Raw genomic sequence first — 20367 nt, forward strand, 5'->3', positions numbered from 1 at the left:
TTACATATAAATATACACATATTTTTTTTAACTCCAGAAAAGGAGCAAAATAATATTTAATGACCAACCTCATGAAAGTTATGTATACACCAAATGTTAAAATTAAGTCCTTCTTCCCTTTAGGATTAATTTTACTTTCTCCTTTCTTCTGCATTTTAAAATTCACTATATACGATTTGTAGTGGTAATCTGTCCAGTACCTAAGACTGGTTTTTGCAAAAAAGGGCCACAGAGTAGTAGCTCTCCTGACACTAAATCATCCTCTTTAACTAACATTCAAAATCGAGTGGTTTCGTTTTTCTGATTTTACTACTATCAGGAGGTATGGTTTGCCTCTCACTAAGCTTAATTGGTGTGTAACTATCTCACCTTACAAATGACTCAATTTCACTTCCAATACTAATACATAGCAAGTCAACAGATTACTTCTTTTCTCATGAAGCAAAATTTTCTAAACTTCAGATGAAGGTAAAAGTTCACTGTTGTTCCTGTCACTTTCTACTTAGTGGCCTTCTTGATTTATTGCTATAAGTTTGCCTAATAATCACGCCTTTCTCGCCGTAGGTACTTTCCCCAACGCATATGGTAGTTGTATGGTAGTTTTAGACACACCCAAAGGAACCAGGGATCCTCTATCAGGACAGAATCTACTTTCCTATCATCTCGCCTGTCAAGAAATGCCACTACACAATATTTTTGTGTGTGTCTGCTTTGCCTGCACTCAGAATAATACATACCACTACTAAAAGAAAAACAAATTGCATATTCAGCGAATGTTATAATTAAGAACATGAAAGAAGGAATTATTCATCACATCAGGGAAATCAGCTGATTAATTCACTGCACCATTCCCTGGAGTGATGGGGATTTATTCTCACAACTTCAGTGTGAGAGTTAAACTAGACTCACAGGGCATTCGCAAACAAGGTCGGGATCAAGGCTACCCAGTCTCCTTGGCTTTCTCACACCTACTTCCTTTTTCCATAATAAAGGTGAACACTCTTTTTGGCTCTCCATTCTTTGAGTGGGGTTTTATTCATGTTTGAATACTTAACACAACTACTGAGAGTCGAAGTCAAATGAGGATGAGATGCGTCCACGAGGGAGAGAGGGATGCTGCTTCAGGGGCGCTTCCTTCTGGCTTGTCTTGGATGTGTGCAATTGCACTATTATATGGATTTTTGTCCTCCTGAACGTTATTTTTAAAATATATTTTATATGCCGCAAACCACCCTTCCGGGACTAGCCTGCTATAGCGCTCCGTCTAGGAAAGCAGTGAGGATGTGTTTATTGTAAATTATCTTCAGTCCCAGACCCCTCTGGACTGGAATCCACGTTGAGGAGGGCCTCCTGATTGGTGAAAGTCGAGCTGAGAGTTATGCTCTGCCGAGGCTTCACAGGTGCAAGTTCATCTAGCTTAATATTTTCATTTCTGACCAGAATTGTCCTATCCATGTTTTCTTCACTGTGCCTTGCAACGACAGCATCAAATACATCTAATTTTGGTGGCAAGGTTCCACTTTCAAATAGGTATTTGGCTAAGTAAGAGATGCAAATGTTGGATAAGAATGAGGTCACCATGGCAAGGGTTTTAAATGGGAATCTCTGATTATATATGCCACTTTTATCAATGTAATAACCAGGGTAAAAGATCAAGGGCTGCAGGTTCAGGTACGGCTCCCCGCCGGTCACTCTCAGGAAAAGGCCAGAAATGTAACCTGCCACGGCCCCATACGTGTTGGTCCCCTTGATGAAAAGCACGCAGAGCAGCTGCGGGAAGATGATGATGTATACGAGGTCGGAGCTGAGGTACCAGAGCCCGTACACCGTCTTCGTCAGCAAGGCCATGGTCATTGCAGAAGCTCCAAACACGAACACCGTGATGCGCATGACCCAGACGAGCTCCTTGTCGGAAGCCTGCAAGAAATCGCCATTGAGTCAGTTTTTCTCAGGACGTGCTGGCTCCTCTAGGAGGAGAATGAGATGCCTTCCTGGGTTTTAAAGCTGCTCTAAAGAATCCCCCTGGTTCAAAAGGCTCAGTCTGTGGGTAAAACCAGCCGAAACTACAGCATGTGAAGCGAGCAATCTAGGCAGCCTCCCTGGGCGACCTTGGGAGAGGCTTCAGTGACCCGTATGCAGGAAGCAGAGCCCACTCGCGCTCTTCGCTGAATGTCAGAGGGAGACGTGAGATGTGCCCTGGGTCCTTGTAGGGGAATGATAATGCAAGGGAGGATTTCTTTACTTTCCACGTTAAGGAATAGTTTTTCATGTGGCAGTGAGAGGTTGTGGCCTGTCTTCCTCTCTTCCTGGAGGGTAACCGCCTTAAAAAACAATTGGGACCATTTTGTTAACTATGACCTAGAAAACCTAGAGAAAGGCAAGCCTGAGTCAAGGAAGAAGGTGGAGGGGGGCTCTGGGCCCCTCAGTGAGCACGATCGTGCTGCTCTGCGCCCTTGCGTTCAATAAGGAAAATCAAATTGAGAGGCTGTTTTCTGACAAAGGAGGACTTGGGGTTCAAGTGAAGACCAGGACAGGTGTGAGACTAACACCCATGAAATAATTACTCATTATCTTCTGCCTCTGCCAGGGTTCCTGAATTTCTTATCATATTTAGTTAAACTCAAAGTTTTTCTAAGTTATTTGAGGTTTCATTGCTCGTTCATTAGAAAGAGAAGACGTTTAAATTATTACAATATGACTGTACCTCTTGGGAAATAGTTATATTGATTAGTGCCCTTCAGTATTAGCGTGAATGACAACATGCATTAAAAACCTCATATACAGCATAAACAAAGTGCTGAATCAAAGTAGGGTCAGATTTTCATGCAGACTATTAATAAGCATAGAGAAACACCTACACAGTAAGTGCAAGGATGAGAGCAAGAGCAATAACGTTATGTTGAAAAAAACTGTTCTTACATTTTGTCTGAAGGAAAGCTGGTAGATGTTGCGAGCAAACATCGAACTTGCTGACAAGATGGAAGAATCTGCTGATGACATGACAGCAGCAGAAACGGCTCCAAGACCAAAGTAAGAAATGTACACAGGGCAGAGATACTTCAGGACAATCGGCAAGATCATGTCTGCCTGTTGGTTGTCCTTGGGGTCAAGAGGCCCGTATCCAGTCTGGCTCCAGTCTATGGATAGAAACAACAAACACAACAACCGAAGAGCCATCCATTCATCCATCCATCCATCTGGGGTCATCCTATTTACTAGGTAGCTTTCGAAGTAAAATCGGAACCTATAAACTAGTCTAATCAGTGGGAAATCTAATTAGTCTGACAGGGCATGTTAGTTTAATTAGGTGGGAAGTCCATGTACTGGTCCAGTGAAATTGTCTCATATATTCCAGCTACTAATGGGTTACAGTTAGTCTTATGCACAAGACCTGAACAGAATATGGTGGTGTGAAATATATATATATATATATATATATATATATATATATATATATATATATTTATATATATATATTTATATTTATATTTATATTTATATATAATTAAATATATACTTAATATATATTTCTCATCTTCAATGTTACAATGGTGTTACATTGTGCACACTCATAGAAAATAAGTGTTCTTAAGCTGAAGCATAGAGCGTTCCTCCAGCCATGCAGAGATGTGAGAGAACTCATACTGTTTCATTCCTCAGGTACACACATTAAGTGGATGAAGACGACAGTGGGGCTATTCTCACCCATCCTCTTCCTGGATAAAGTCTTGTTATTGGAGCTTCCTCAGCATTATTCTTCTCTCAATTCTTTCTTGCATCGAATTCCACTTACTAGAAATAGGCATGATGGACCAAGGACAGTCCCCTTTTATTGAATAAAAAGTGCAAGTATGGGGCTGAAATTTTCAGGCAGTTTTTAGACTCTGTAGTAAAAGGACTTGAAACATAACTTTATCTTTGCATATGTATCTTCTTTACTGTTTAGTTTTACTAGCATGTGCTGAAGAATACAACAGAAGCTTTAAATGTCCTTTAGTATATAGTTCCTTTTTTATTCATTGAACTTTAATGTCATGATTTCAGGACCAAATAGGAGTGGTTTCCCTTGGATCCTACCATTTTTCCTTCCTCCATTTTCTATTACAATTGTTCAAAGCCGTGCTTTGATGTGGCCAATTTTATAGCATTAACTGAGATGTTATGGTACCAGAAATAACAACCAAGAATTTGTATCTCATCCAAGAAAACAATAGGCTTTACAATTTTTTTTTTTAGTCTGTTTTCCAACAACACACACACACTAATGGCCAGACCTGTTTTCTGATTGTGACGTAAATGCCATCTTTTATTCTAAGGCACACAGTCACCTTTGTCAGCCACCTTTTTGAGTGTTCATCACATCATGGACGAACAACTGGAAGAGAGCATGTACACTATGAACCACGGTGGTTCTCTTCAAAATTAAATAGTCCAATCAACATCTCTATTAATTGAAAGTCAAAGTAGCCACTGAGCTTCATCCTGGGTCATCTTTACAAAACACAACAGAGCGAAAGGTAAACTTCCTTAATCTCTTTTAATTACCTCTACCTAGAGGGCACCTTTGATTTTCGGTTAATGTGATATACTTTCATGAAATGCTCTTGAAAGTTGTATATCATGGGAACACAAGGGTCAGGAGTAATTAATAAGTGGAATCAAATTAAGGATGTGATTTAAAAAATGTTCTGGATAAAATGTAAAATAGATAGCTAGTGGGAAGCAGCTGCATCGCATGGGGAGATCAGCTCGGTGCTTTGTGACCACCTAGAGGGGTGGAATAGGGAGGGTGGAGGGAGACGCAAGAGGGAGGGGATATGGGGATATATGTATACATATAGCTGATTCACCTGTTTAAAAAAACAACAAAAACAAAGAAAAAAACCAAAAAAACAAAAACAGAAACAAAATGTTCTGGATAGAGGCTAACTGGGAGATAAGTATCTCGTAAAGGTCTTTTTTTTTTTCTTTTTTTTTTTTTTTTTACCAATTTTGAGCAAGATATTCTCTAAGTGCCTTAGTGCCTTAGTTTATCTTTACCTACAAACTTACTGATTGGTTTCTCCAAGAAAGGAAACCTTTAATTAACAAACTATTGAAACCGTAAACAGAAGCCTCAAGTTCAAAGTGGTCCTTAGGTGGTCATGGTGATGGCAGGTCAACTTCTGAGTCAGTGGTTCTCAAATTTGACTCACCAAGGGGACGTTCATTATTTATTTATTTATTATTTATTAATTTAATTAATTATTTTTGGCTGCGTCAGGTCTTAGTTGCAGCACACAGGATCTTTCGTTGTGGCGCGTGGGCTTCTCTCTAGCTGTGGCACATGGGCTCCGTAGTTGTGGTGCGTGGGCTTAGTTGCCCCGCGGCATGTGGGAATCTTAGTTCCCCAACCAGGGATCGAACCCACGTCCCCTACATTGGAAGGTGGATTCTTAACCACTGGACCACCAGGAAGTCCCTACCAAGAGGACTTTTAAAAACACCAATCTCTGGCTCTATCTTAGCTTATTAAAATAAAATCCCCGTGGGGTAGGATAGAAATGAGTCCCTCCGCCTCCCCAGATGACGACAGTGTGCACCTTGGCTGAGAACCACTGCTGACAGGATCACAAATACACAGTTGAGAAATATACCAACACTGGGGGGGGGGGTGCTCAAAAATGTCTTATTGGTGAGGTGTGCAATCAAACAATGTCTGAACTATAAGAAAATTTGTTGACATATTACAAAGGTAGATATATGAACATGATGAGAAACCATTAATTGTGTGCAGGGAAGAGGGAAAGTGGGGGAGGGAGGGCAGCTGAGTGGTACCTGGTAGCTTGGATGAAACCTGAGTGAGTCAATTAGTGAAGCTGTAAGAGATTTACCTGTTGATGCACCAATGGCTCCAATGAGTATGGCTGGCAGAGCCATCACCATGCACCCGAAAGCTGCCAGGAAGGACAGCACTTGAGCGTAGGTGGCTGAGGATGAAGACAGGACCCTCTGGAAGTAGGCTTGCCACGGGATTCCACCCAGCATCTGCGTGGGAACCACGGGGACTCAAAATGAATTGGAGGCAAATAGCATCTATTAGGTATTTTTAAAATGAGATTTTTTTTTTTTAACAATCACATTCAGAATAGTCACATGTATGGCTCTGAAGGGTAGAAAATGGTCCTACATGCCGCTTGTCTCCACTGCTGTCACTAAGTCATTGTCATAGGTTCAGTTGTGCAGAATTTCTCAAGTTCTTTTCTCTCATAATTATGTAGCACAATATTTTCTTTTGCTTAATTTATCTACTTTAAGCTGCATTATATACAACTACCCAGAAACCTTCAGTTTGTTCTTATCTGGAAGTTCTAACAACCACAAAATTATCTCAAAAAACTAAGATTCTGAAACCATGAAGTTTAATTTGATTCAAAACACCCAATGGATATTTCTGGATTCCAGTCATGTGCCAGGCAACGTAACGGTTGTCAGAGCCCAAAGATGAGTGAAAAGTGGTTTCTGCTCTTGAGGTCACTGTCCGCTGGGAGAGTCAGTGCATTATGGTGTTTTCTAGACTGGGCTGTGCAGAGGCTCTAGACAATATAGGGCATCAAGAAGATGCTAGAATTTCTCTTTATATTCATTTCTACCTCGTACCTAAATGTTATATTGTTGTTTTATTAAACGATTTACACAACGTGCTAGTACAGTACATATAAGCAGTTTATAATTCCTATCCCTACCTTGGGGGTGTGCTTAACATTCTTATGGAGGATATACAGTAAAAAAGTTTGGAGACACTGAACTAGCGTGTAATTTGTTGATGCTATAAAGAGGTACATATGGGAACAATAATGAGAAACAATCAATCATCTGGGGGTAACAGAGGGAGGGGAAAGGTGGGAGGAAGACAGAGGCATGGTAACCTACAGAAACAGCATTTGAGTCCCCTTAAGCATCAAGAGGGTGTCACTAGGTGGAGATGGAGAGGGAGGAGAGTTCTTGGGAAAGAACCCAATGTGAAAAAGAAAAAGAAAAAAAGAGGCAGCCATTAGACCACCGTATGTTTGGTATGGGTAGAGGTCAGGGTGTGTGTGGGTGGTGAGAGAGGAGGCTGGAGAATCCTCTCACTGGCGTAGAGTCAGTGTTCAGTAAATATTTATCATGTGAGTGAGTGAATTGAGGAGGGAACTTCCCACATCACAATGTACTGAAGTTGCTTCTTTGATTGTCTGTCTCTCTCACTGGCTCCGAGTTCTGGGATATCTGTCTTGTTTATTGTTGTCACATCTGTGCCAATCACATATTGGCTCCAGAACAATTTCCTTCTTATAAAAGCCATACAAGCTCAAAAGCAAAACAAACAAACATACAAAACAAAACAAAGGCAAAAGAAGAAATTCTAAAATTCATAATCCCATGCCTCAAATCTATATGCTTCCAAAACTTTTCCTTTTGTTTTGCAACCTGTAAATCAGTATATCATTGACATCTTCCATGTCGATGAATATTTTGTCAATAATTTCAATGACTATGTGAATCGATATATCATAATTTACATACCTGTGTCTATGGACATTTAGGTCATCCAGGTTTGTAAGTCAGGTAAAATCTGACCTCCACTGACAAACAGGAGCTCTGATGGGCTTGGAGGAGTGGGACGTGGGTGGGCTGGAGGAGAAATGGGCTTGGAGGAGTGGGACGTGGGTGGGCTGCCAGCGGGGAGACCAGTGAGGGGCTGTCACAATAGGGCCAGGTGATCCAGGAGCTTGATCTAGTGCTAATATAGGGACGGGGGAAGTTTAGGGTGGGACGGGGAGATGCCTCTAGGGTACCATGAGCAGGACTTGACAAGTCATTTCCATGGCAACTGGAAGATCAGAGACCATTGGTGAAACGTTTCAAGACTCGCATCTACAGTTTATTTATTCAGTCAGTCATTCCGCATCTATTATTTCATTTCAACTTATCTTACAATTTGAAGGATGAACATGACTTAGTCATACAATTTTTTGAGATGGGAGAAATTGTAGCAATCATTGGATATAATGCCTTATCTTGAAGATAAGTAAATCCGAGGACTAAAGTGTGGTGTAGGAGAAAGGACTTTGGGGTCTTGGTTCTCTGTTTCAATCTGTCACTCAGACAATGGTGTGACTGATAATCAAAAAATTGCCTAGTTTTTCTAAGTCTCATCATCTCTCCCATATAACCATAAATACACCAGCCATGAAGGTAAAATTACACATACATATAATATTTAATCGCCTTCTCCATTCAATTCATAATTGTAAACCATGCCAGAAAAATTTCAGCCAATGCATTTCTTAACATTCGTTGGGGAAAAAGCCCTCCTCCCCACCACTGGAAACATTAGTTTACATGTTTTCCTGTCTTCTTACCAGTAAGTTCTTCACGGGGACAGACACACCTACTTTCAGTGTTAAAATTTAACAAAGTGCCACAGACACATAATGAAATCACAAAATATTGTGAATCTTCTAAAAAGGGAACAAACATAAACAATTTCCCCTTAATTTTGATAACAATTAATCTATTGCTTACTTTGAAATCAAATACATTGTTTTTTTTAAAATACATAACCCCTCTAGCAAAATCACAAAATCACAGAATCTCTGAGGGAGAGGTTCTCTGGTACTCCCTCTCGCTCAGTCTGTGATCTGCCTTGATTTCTTCCATGCCCACCCCTCAAGGCCACCACCTTCGCCCACAGGTTCTGCACATTCCCAGCTGCCTGACCTCCCAGCCTTCTTTCTTGGCATCTGTCCTGGGTGACACCTCCCTTCCCTACGTATCTCATGCACTTAAGGCCTTATGACACCACAAATTTAATTAGAGACTGAATGAGTTACTTATTTCAGAAGAAGTTGGATTTTAATGCCTTAATCCAAGACACAAAATAGAATTTTTAGATGGTGTGGCTCTCAGATTGGGGGAGGTATCCGGCAGTAGGGCGTGGTGTTCAGCACAAGTGTGGACACACCACACGTAACCCCAGGGAAGTGATCGCTTTGACACTAGTCAGTGGCCCCATCCTTCTTCCAGTAGGAAGCAGTCAACCCAGAAACGGACAGGAGTGTGCATTTTAGTGTTACATATAAACACTAAAATCTTGGAAGCGCGTCTGATTTTAGGACAAGTGAGAGTGCCTTCCTCGGGTAAGAGCATCACTTACCAACAACAGAAAGCTATCGAGCCACGTGTAGACTTCAAATGGCTCAATGGTCCCCAGCCAGGGCTTCTGGTACTTGGTGTGCACGGCCGTGAACCCGATGTCAGCAACCGCAGAATGTGACAGCGCGAAGGGGACGCTGACCCACTGCAACCAGAGCGCGGGAGAGCGTTAGGCCGTGCGACTGTCTGGGACATGCAGGATTTAGTTTATTATTTTTTTCTCATAGACGGCACAGCTCAGTGTTCCTCTTGTTCAGGGAAGGGCCGGGAAGCATATTCTCTGTGGGACACCGTGAAACACTGACTTAGGAGAGTTAGAGCAGCACGTGGTCAGCTTTTGTGCGAATGATGCCATTTCACATTAACTACACAGCAGCCAGCAAAGACCTTGGGGAAGAAAACGTTGAATTTGAGAACTTTACATATGTTTATATGTAAACTTTTTGTGTTTTCTTAGAATTAGAAGAAGATATCCATTCCTTAAAGTGACCGAGAAGATTTGATTGCAAATAATTTCTATGTCCCATGAGCAGTTTCATGGATTAACCAAAACTAATAGAAGGAAGGGTTAAGAGACAAATACAGATAAGTGTCAAGATTTCAATTTTAACTCGGAGGGAAGTTATTCAAGGACGATCCCACATGTGTTTCCATCAAATGGAGGCATGAAGGAGAGGAAGCCCTAGACCTTACTAAGACTTAACTGAGGGCACTTTTCTGTCAGAATCTCACAACGTGACTAGAGGTTTTTCATTCAATTAATCCACAGAGAGATGAAAAATTTCCAATAGTATACGACTTACTGTGTATTACTCATGATGGGAAAATAGCATTTCTGTTAATTTTTGCTGAGTTAGTATAAAATACCACATTATCTTTCACAAAAGGAGAAAGGAAGGAAAGAAGGAAGAAAAGAAGGGAGAGAGAAGGAAAGGAAGAAGGGAAGGAAGGGAGGGAGGGAGGAAGGAAGGAAGCAAGGAAAGAAGGAAGGATGGAAGAGAGAAGGGAAGGAAGGAAGAAAGAAAGTCTGTGAATGGCCCCACTTACCAGTCCCACGAAAATGCAGAAGAGCTGAACGACATCTGTGTAGGCCACGGAGTAGAGCCCGCCCACCAGGGTGTACAGCGTGGCGATAAGGGCAGAGACGATGACGGACACGCGCACATCGGTGCTAATGATCACGCTGATAGTGGCTCCTGGAAGGATTGGATGAGAACAGCCCAGGTGAAGTCTCACATTCACATTCTTCCATCTCAGTAAACTGAATATGCACATGCATATCTGCATTTATATACATATATATACATAAATATATATGTATATATATATACACACATATGTTTTAAAATCTTCTTTCTTTCTGAAATTAGTGCTTTGCTCACTTATTTATGTGGGGACACCTGAAATTCACGATTTGTTTACAGATCCATGGCATATACTACACTGAATACTGCTATAAGATCTTGCAGTAATGCCACCAACTACCTGAAACTCTGACTTTGTTGAACATATGCAGTATATTTACTCACATCCATGAGAAAACTAAGCCTTTATGATAAGCATAACCACCCATCTCCACATTTTACAATCAGCATTCATTTGCTCTTTTGCATTAACTCTGACCTCAGCCAGCTTTTATTAGATGACACATGGTATAAGGTACCAAGGTTTGAAACAAATGCGTAGGAGAAAAGAATAAAATTGGTAACTTGTTCCTTCCAACTTTTTCAGCTTTGTGAAAGACTGCTTTTATTTTATTTGTTTGCTGGAGCATTGCAGTCTTGCCCCTAGGACACCAGTGCACTGAAGAGCCGTAGATTTTAGCATCATGTTTTACAGTAATTTTCATCATCAAAATTGTAAACCTGCCTTAGAATTCGATCTATGCTTTTCTGACTTTCTGACTTTGTTTACTGTGTTTGTTGGTGTCTGTATTTCCAATAGAATGTTATGGTATGGACAGCCGGACCACTGCAGTTCTTGGACTACCAGTTCAGAATTCACTTGCTGCTCTACACACCCTTTCCCTGTTCTTCTCAAAAGTGGTATAGTTTATATTTCGTATTGTTAAACGCAGCAATGATATTCCTGCCACGTTAACATACATGCAACAAATCTGTGATTTCTTTGAATCATTACTTGCAGTCTTACATTCTACTATCGCTTCTCAATGGCGTGCTAATAGCATAGGCCACCCACTCGAGATGAAAAATCCATTATCTAAAGAGCAGTATATTTTGATCTAAGATAACAATGCAAAATATTTTTCAAGAAATTTTTCCTTAGTGCTATGGCTTTGGTATCAAAATTGAATTACTTTCTTGTGTAAAAACCAGTTGAGAAAAGGAAATGCCTAGTAAGGAATTAGGAGAAGGGAAGGAGGTCAATTATTTACAAGTGACTTTGGATAACTGACTGAATTATTGTTGTATGGATATTTAACAAGTTATTATTTTTTTTCTCCTGAGATTATTTACTTCATGCTGAAACTTTAGTCGCAATTTTTTGTCATTCATCTTTGGTCTAATTCTCTACTTTAAGAACAACATTTTAGAGTCATACCCCATGAATTATGAAAAGTCCAATTATTACCCAACCTCTTTTGAATACTGTTTAATTTCCCACCCTTTTGTGAAATTTCTATTAATCCTACACATCCAAAAGGTAGGGAGGCTGTATGTTATAGAAGAAAGATCACTAGACGGGGAGCCTAAAGATTTAGGGTCCTAGTAAATGCTGCCATTTGGATGTAACTCAGTGGTTTTAAAGAAGTCACCTACTTTTGTACCACTATTAAGGTTGGGATAAATTTTTTCTCTAAATATTTTCTAAATCACCCCATCATTTGTAGTCAGTAAAATCAAAGTTATACTTCCAGATCTGTTGTGAAATATTAATTTACTCATGCAGCTGTAAAACTAAATATACTGCAAATAAAGTTATAAAAGTTATCTGAATTGAGCCGTTAAAAGTGTAAATATACATTTCTTTAAGAAGCTGTAAGGGTGTTGTCTGTTTATACCAAGAAGATAGTTTAAGATACTCCTAAACTTTAGTGGTGAGCTCTGCTCATTCATACATATTCATAGTAAGGTGGTAAAAGATCTTGTCCCAAGTTATTTCTAATAAACACTAACTTTGAATTATGTCCAACTATTATTTTTGAAGAAAATAGAGGTGTTAATTTAAAATTCACACACATTCTTTTTACCAGAGCATATATTTCAAGAACAGCAGTAATATCTTCATAAATGTTGTTTGATATGTGTGTGTGTAGAGAGACATTAATATATTTTACGTATATGTTGACATGCACACACAGATGTAGACACATATATTTACAAAAATAACTAATTGCAGCAAAGTTGAGTTTAGCTATTAAATTTCCAAAATACTTTAGAAATAATAGATTATTCATTCTGTTCTCCCTTCAGGGGTCTGTTATATAAATTGATCTTTGTTCAGTGAGAGTGAACATTTTGTATTCTGTTAGATATTCAGCCCACTCCTTTTTTGATATCTCAGCAGGCAGTTTGTTCTCAAAGCCAACATTTTCTGGCGTTGAAACCAGTGGCAAATAAACTACCGTTGCTTCTTAGCTAGTGAGAGCAAGGTGGGAAGGGAGCTGTGCTTTTATATAAAATTTCATTAGGATATGGCAGTGATGGTTGTGCAGTATGATTACTTAGTGCCAGGAAAGTGCAACATTTTCACTGAGTTATTACAGCTTTTTTAAAACTATCAAGTTCTCTTCTTTTCTACACCAAGTCATTCCTTCATTTTACAGTTGGAGACCAGGAAAATAAGATAGGATTATACAAGAGTCTAGAGAGACAGGAATGAAGAGTGGTGTAAACTAATATCTGATATTACAGAGACCAGATCTGATGATAATACTGAGACCAGAAGACTAGCTTGTAGTCTAATATGCAACAGAGAAGGAAATTCATCTTATCTGACTTTTGTTTTGTCCACTTAAAGCCTGACTGTAGACGTAAGCCCATTGTTTCCATTTGTAAGAGGAGATGGAGAGTAACACAGCGTGTCCTGGGTGTCACACATGCACACGGCTCACTGAGGAAGGACAAGGAACGTCCAGCTCTGCTGGTCTTCAGGAAGGAACTCAACACTCAGTAGGATGGTGTAGATTTCTCCTTGATGAGCAGGGAGGGTACTGAGCCTGAAGGTCTCCCACTGAAATCTCTCAATTTCTAGGTCATATCAGTGGGCTGAGAATCCAAGCACCAAAGACAGGCTGTCCTCAGCACTGATGGATCTTGATAGTAAGTTAGACCCCAAAGAGTCTAAGTCCATTTTCCAAATCCCTGAATATGTCTACAACCCAACAGTCTAGGATGCAATGGGATTACACTGAGAAAGGAAGGAGTGTTGTTTTCCTTTTTCTCTTTTGAAGAACATGTAGCTATAGGTGATTCATTCATTCATTTACTTGTGATAGGACTGTAAGTGTTAATAAGACACAGGTCCTGCCTTCAAGAAATTGATAGTTCCTTTTGTGAGGCTGGAAATTGGGAAATAGATAAATAGGCACATAATCATACAAAGTGATAAATCTAATGGAAGCAGAATTCCTGGTGCCTCAGGAAGCCCATAGGAAAGGCATCCAGCAGGTTCAAGATGACGGCCCTGAGGAAGTGACATCTCTAGCAGATCTGAAGACACTACCTGGTTGGCTAGAAAGGAAAGAGGGGCTTGAGTCCTAAGCAGAGGGCAGTGTGCTTGCAAAGTGTCAGAACTGCCATTCTGGAGGAAGGGAGAAGGAAGAGCCCAAGTCATAAGAAGCCTTCCTAGCCTGGTTCAAAGGTCCGGTTTTAAGCAGGAAAGGGACGTGATCAGATTCGATCTTATGGGAGAAAAGCAGGGGGGTGGTGGCATTAATCCAGGTGCTGGAGGTTGGGGGTGGCCTGGCCTGTGGCTGAAGAAAGTAAAGCCGTGTATCTGATGCTCATTCAACCAGAGATGCGCATAGAACGACGTTCTTCGGTCCTTACCTAAGGCAGAGAAAATGGCTGCAGCCCAGAACATTTCCCCCATCAGTGCGGGAATGAACAGGAGTCCTCCCATGCGCTTTCCATAGATCTGCTGAAAGGGGTCTAACATGGTCACGTATCCCTTGGAACGCATGGGTTTGGCAAAGAACAGACCACCTAAAAGAAATTAAAGCAAGCGTTAATGAGAAAATGGAAAATCCCTAATACAATAGTCTTTGCCAACCTTTTACTATATATAATTTCTGAAGGGAAATGAATTTTTTAGAACACTTATACATGTTGAGGAGCCTGTCTGCAAAATCCAGTGAGTACAGGACCAAGAAATATTTAGCAACAAAGTGGAAATTTCTTAATACAATTGTCGTTGCTTGCATCCAAGGCCATACATGGCATGGAAGAGGCGTGTGGATTGAAAAACATGGACGAGTGATGCACTCCATAAAATGTCTTCATGTATTTGTGTCACCCAGCAGGGCATTCAGATATTTGATTAAGCACAAGATCCAACAAAAGTATTCTAAGTGCAAAAGAAATTTAGGAACTCTCTATTATATAATATTCTTGACCTTTTATTAGTCTGATTTACAAAATGAAATGCAGGTACAATTCAAGTTGGTTCATTTTTAATGATATGTCCGCACTATTTTGGAAAGGAAAAAACATCATTATGTTAAGAAATTCACTGTTTTCATAGCAAAACAATCAAGGGAATTTTTAAAAACATATTCCATAATCAAGAGATCCAATCACCTAGGCATTAGTGTTACCACTTTCTGATAACAGCTACTTAGGGATTTCTGGTAGCATTTCCCACAATAGTTATTCACATCGTTTGACTTATTTCACTTGTTATTTATATTCCTGATCTTTATGCTTTACTGACTGAGTCACTCAGGTGTAAACTTTTGCTTACCTAAAACCAGACTAAGGGAATATCCAATTGGTGCCTGAGCCCACGCTAGACCGTAATCTGGAACATACACGGCTTCGGCTGTCCCATTGATGTAACCTCCTCCGACCCAGGTGGCTGAAACAGAATGAGAAGCGAGGGGAAGACGTGTCATACCTGTCATCCCTGAGACCTGCTCCGCCCCACACGGCGGCCCTGAGCATCAGGTGGCTGGTGACGTGGCTTGTCTGAAGTGTTGGAAGAATGCAAAAGGCACATCGGATTTCAAAGACGTAGCATGGAAAAATAAATGTAAGCGTTCTCATTTTTTTTTTTTGTAATGTTTACATGGCAAAAGTAAAACATTTTCAATGTACTGCGTTAAGCAATTCTATTATTTACATTAATTCACCTACTTTTTTATGTTTTTTTAAAGTGATATGTAGAAGATTTCAGATTATATTTGTGGCTTACATCATATTTCCATTGAACAGTGTTGCCCCAGATATTTTCTAAATCCACTATCATCAACATTTTAAAATGATATTATTATATCATAAAGTCTGAGATCATATACAATATATAATACTATATGACTACTTCTCAATAATACTACGACTTTTCCCCCAGCCTCCATAACATGGGGTCAAGGGTCTTCATTTCAAAGGCCTTTTGTTTTAATTGTATTGATCTTTTCTCATTGATCATGACTGTTTTCTTCAAGGAGTGGGAGGGGTGTGTGTGTGTGCGTGTGCATGCGTGGTTGTGTGTGTGTGTGCTTTTCACCAGTAGAGTCACTCTGTAAGCATGCTGGGTGCATAGGATTTTGGCAAATCTATTCTGAATTATAAGGAAGTTGTACTCACTCCCTTACACTGTTAAGGGAATGGAGGGAGGTGGGTGCCAGGTGCCCTAAAGTGAGCTTAAATTACCTTTTCCTTCTCTGTCTTCCCAAGCACCCGACCTACACTTAGGGCTAGATCAGCCTTCAGGAGAATTTACAACATTGGCTGCATGCCCATTTGCAATTCTTTGTTCTGCTCCGGGTCTTTCAGTGAGATGCTTGATATTTCATAAAGAATAATAAGAAATATGTCTTCTTCAGATGTTATTTAATAACATTTCTGTAGCATAATAGGTGAAGAAGGGCTATGGAACCAAAGAAAAGACATTTTGATTAAACAAGTTTGGGCCAAGAATGCTCTATAAACTCTATCATTTTCTCTGAGAAGACACTAGACTAGTTGATTCTTGCTGAAAAGCCAAAGTTAATGGAACACTCAGATCTTTGCAGTTTATATCCTTTTAAGAGTATAGTCAAAATATTTAAAATAATCCCTAGGTAGAATTTGTGTAAAATTATGAGGAACATAGGCTGGCATGAAGCTTATCAAATATGAGACTGAATTCTGGGCTGTATCATGCAATGGGGAATAAAATTTGACTCTGAAAAATTCCCTGAAATTTCACGGTTAGAATGTAAGTAGAATAAATAATATGTATATGAAACTGCCAAAGACAAGTGTTTCTATTGTGTTTCTTGCCAAAATTTATCTGGCGTTTAATCCAAATCCAAAGCAAAGAAGAGAGAACGTTCAAGGGTTAATCCTATTTTTAAAAGTCAACGTGAAAAGACCTTCCTGCAAAGGAATTTTAAGTACATTTAAATGGAGAGTTTATATACAAAATCCTCAAGTGGACAAATGCGTGTTTAGCAGCCGTCCCATCTTCACGGTAGCTTTTCCATGGTGTTGATAAATAACAAATGCTATGATGTGCTTTTCTCATCCTAAACCCTGCTGAAATTTTAAAGACTCCCCCACCCCGCCCCTCACTGGGCGAGTAACCAGGACCTGGAGCAACGGATTCTTACAGGCACAGCCCCTGAGACCTCACCTTCCGCCTGGCACCTGGGACCCTTGACTCCACACCAGCAATGTTTTGCTGCATTAGGTAAATATCTGATGGTCTTACAAGCACAACACTTATTAGTGATCATTTTTCATTGTGTAGGTCTCCTCTCCATTTCCAGAAAGAAAACTGGCGCCTGAATGATTGCAAATATTATAATATAGAAGGGCAGACTTGGTTACTTATTATGACTAAAGCCCCTCCATTTTTATCCATCTGGTCCTTTGCATGTTTGTATATTTCATGTCAGATTCATGAGTGAGAACAAGAATTCTTTTACATTGTATGCATTTTTATTTTCAATCTTTATTCTTTATCGAATAATACAATCAATGAATCTGACAAGGTTTAGATAATATGGTTCAGATTTTAATTGAATTATGATATTGATCAAGGCTCTTTTCAGTTCTGAGAGATTTAAAAAAAGTCTTTAAAAGCTGAGCTCGAGCATGACACTTTATAAGAAATATCATAATTCAAATTTTTTCTATACATTTTAATAGCCTATTAGATTAAAAAAATCACTCTAAATGATAAAAGATAAATTCTGAAATATTATCTTTATGGACATAATAAATGTACTACTAAATTATAGTAATAGAACATTATCATAATTTACAATGAACAAAATACTTTGGTATACAACAGCTCATTTATTCTTTTCAACAGTTTGAGTGCAATCAAAAACTTCTGTCCTTCTATTTTGCTTTTCTTCTTATTTTCTTTGTCATAGGAGAAATCTGAAGGAAATATAATTACAATGCTTTAATGCAGTTCAGATACGGTATCATATGTGGATCTTTAGAGGAAAGAAGAAATGTTTGTGCTCTAATGAAAACTGAAAATGAAGGTATGAATGTGTGTATTGATCAGCAGTTGGATACTAAGAGAAAAAACAGGAAAATCTACATGAACGTTTCAGTAAACATCTGCAGGTGGTAGGTAAGCGGGTGATTTTTATTCTTCATGTTTCTGTATTTTTCTAACTTTGTATGTTGTGCATCACAGAAAATATTTTGCAAAACACATTTTTTTCCTGCATATGTGTGTATGTAGAAAAAACTAGAAACAGAGGGTAAAAAAGAGCTCTTTTCACCCTGGGTACCTTCACGAAGAAGTGGGGAGAGACCTGTGGAGGTCTGGGTGTGGTCACTGCAGGGGCCCTGGCATGGCTGCCAGACCTGGGTGTGGACCTGGCCCTGGTCCTTACTAACCACGGGAGTCTGGGTCCTGACGTAACCAGAGCCCTTCCATAGTGATGTCATGAAGATTGAATGAAACCATGTACAGCTGGCGAAGAGTTAAACGAACAAAATGTGAATATCTGAAAGGTAGAATCTACCGTCCATCAGTTATTCTACAACATTATAGGTTTCAGATGGCCAAACAGGGATGCAGTCTTCCCAGACTGGTTTGGAAAACTTTGTGATAAACAGGGGGAATCAATTTTAACTAGCACTTCAGGAATGAAATTTGACATCATTTCGATATGATTTGCAATGGGATATTTTTCCACTGAGTACTCCACTCATATTAATCCACTGAGAATTCCTGTTAGTATGGATTATGTCGCTAACATTGAAGAACTTACTAAGAGTCTAAAATGAAATGTGTGTTGTTAGTGGATACGTATCAGGTGATATTACAGATATAATTTTAGATTGTTGTTTTTCAATATTATTTTCAACAACCGAGAAGAACACAAAAGAAAAACAAGCCACCACTTAATCAGAACCACCTCTGGGCAAAGGAGAAAAGCCTGTTCCTAGCAGAGAGGCTTGAATGGGCAAGAGCTGCAGCTGGTAACCGAGGGATTCCTACGAGGACACACCCTGGCTTTTTTTGTTTCATATCAATGTTCCTGGGAATGTTTTTCTCAGAGCCGTGGATTCATAACATGTGATCGTCTTCCTGTGAGTAAATTATTTCATTACATGGGAGAATAAGGTTTCAAAACAGGACATCCATCAATTTGGAATTGGGTTGCCCCCATGTTGATTTATTCAGTTTTAACTAGTTAGTTAAAATCACTAGTTAGTGTCCATTGACTAGTTAGTATTCATTAAGACAACTCGAAGTCACAACTTCATGCCTGTCTTCGTGAACAGGAGGGGATGCTGCTTGTATCACATGAATGAACAGAAACACAACTTGTAAGGCTAAGGCACTTCTGCACATTCCTCCACCTCTTTGTTTTTACTGCTTCCACCCGCTCAACAGCCCAGATAGCCCAGATTTGTTTCACTGATATTCTGTCCAGTAATTGATTATAAAATCATTAGTTCCAGCGCTACTGAGTTGAAACCATGTTAATTTTGTTCTAAATAAATGTAAAAAATTATTTTTTTAAATATATAAGTAGTGAACACAGAGAATCCCCCAAGGACAAAGAACAAGATTTGCTTTGTCCCTGGAGCAGCAAGGGTGGGATGGCTGCAGGGGTGGGCGCGTCGGAACCCACCTGTCATGGTGAATCCGCCCACCAGCAGCCCGATGTCGCGGCCACCCACAATGATGGCCTCGCTGCGCTCCCCCGAGCTGCCGCTGTTCTTGGTTCTCCACGCAGCCCATATTCCAACCAGCAATATGAGGAGGTAGAACGCCACGATGGCTATCAGCCCTTCCACCTGGAAAGTGCTGGCTCCTGACATCCTGCGCCACTTAAAGAAGAAGTACGTTGAAATCGCAAGTTCACCTGTGGTTGCCAACAAGTGTCCTTTCCATCACTCTATTTCTATTCAACAACTGAACCTTGTTTTGGGTTTTCAAGAAACAGAAGAAATTGGAGGTGCTGTTTAAGGAATAATCACTTTGTGTTAAATAAATTCTTGCAATGTAAAATTAACCTTGTCTTGTGTTTTAACTCAGTAACAGTGAAGAAATCACTTACAAACAGTGTGTCTGTATTTGCTTTTTGGAACTATGTACTTATTCAATCTAGAATTTCTCAGTTGTGTAAGTGTATCATAAAAGATTACTCTGAGAATTGACCCATATTCATTCATTCATTATCCTACCCCTCCTTTCAGACAACTTCAGGGAGTTGTTCCAGAAGTAATGTGACATGCAAATATCTGGGGGGAAAAAAACAACTTTAGGGAAATCCATTTCAAAACCACACGGCCTCCAATTTTCAACAAGTGAAGTGCCCGAGGTTTAAGTTACTGCAGCCACTGAAGAGTTGCGTTGTTTACAGGGTCTCCCTCCCGATCAACTGTCCCCATCCACTGTCTTCCGTTCCTTCGATCTGTCCTCCACCCCCTTAATGGCACATACAAGAAAACGATTTAAAGTACAGAAATGCCTAAAACATAATGGAGCGTCAGAGGCACTAAAACCAAGACGCTTGGAAGAGACATGCCAAGTTCTAACGCCTTT

General features: G+C 39.8%; 1 protein-coding gene across 1 annotated transcript; it reads right to left on the reverse strand.

The window, feature by feature from the left end:
- Nucleotides 1-1287: 1287 nt before the first annotated feature.
- On the reverse strand, nt 1288-14345 carry SLC5A7 (solute carrier family 5 member 7). Its single transcript, XM_036873771.1, has 6 exons — nt 14190-14345; nt 10225-10373; nt 9179-9322; nt 5874-6027; nt 2920-3137; nt 1288-1917 (listed from the first exon to the last, which is right to left on the reverse strand). Exons 1-6 carry the CDS (start codon nt 14320-14322, stop codon nt 1288-1290), a joined length of 1428 nt encoding a protein of 475 aa, XP_036729666.1. The 5' UTR covers nt 14323-14345.
- Nucleotides 14346-20367: the final 6022 nt, after the last annotated feature.

The sequence above is a fragment of the Balaenoptera musculus genome, chromosome 13 (genome assembly GCF_009873245.2).
Source record: "Balaenoptera musculus isolate JJ_BM4_2016_0621 chromosome 13, mBalMus1.pri.v3, whole genome shotgun sequence".
In the NCBI taxonomy this organism is placed as follows: Eukaryota; Metazoa; Chordata; class Mammalia; order Artiodactyla; family Balaenopteridae; genus Balaenoptera; species Balaenoptera musculus.

Coding starts and splice junctions, on each gene's coding strand:
- SLC5A7 (XM_036873771.1), bottom strand. CDS start 14,322: ATGCGTTCCAAGGGATACGTGACCATGTTAGACCCCTTTCAGCAGATC. Junction 9,323..10,224: donor TCTGCATTTTCGTGGGACTG/GTAAGTGGGGCC, acceptor CTCTGGTTGCAG/TGGGTCAGCGTCCCCTTCGC. Junction 3,138..5,873: donor AGCCATTGGTGCATCAACAG/GTAAATCTCTTA, acceptor TTCTATCCATAG/ACTGGAGCCAGACTGGATAC.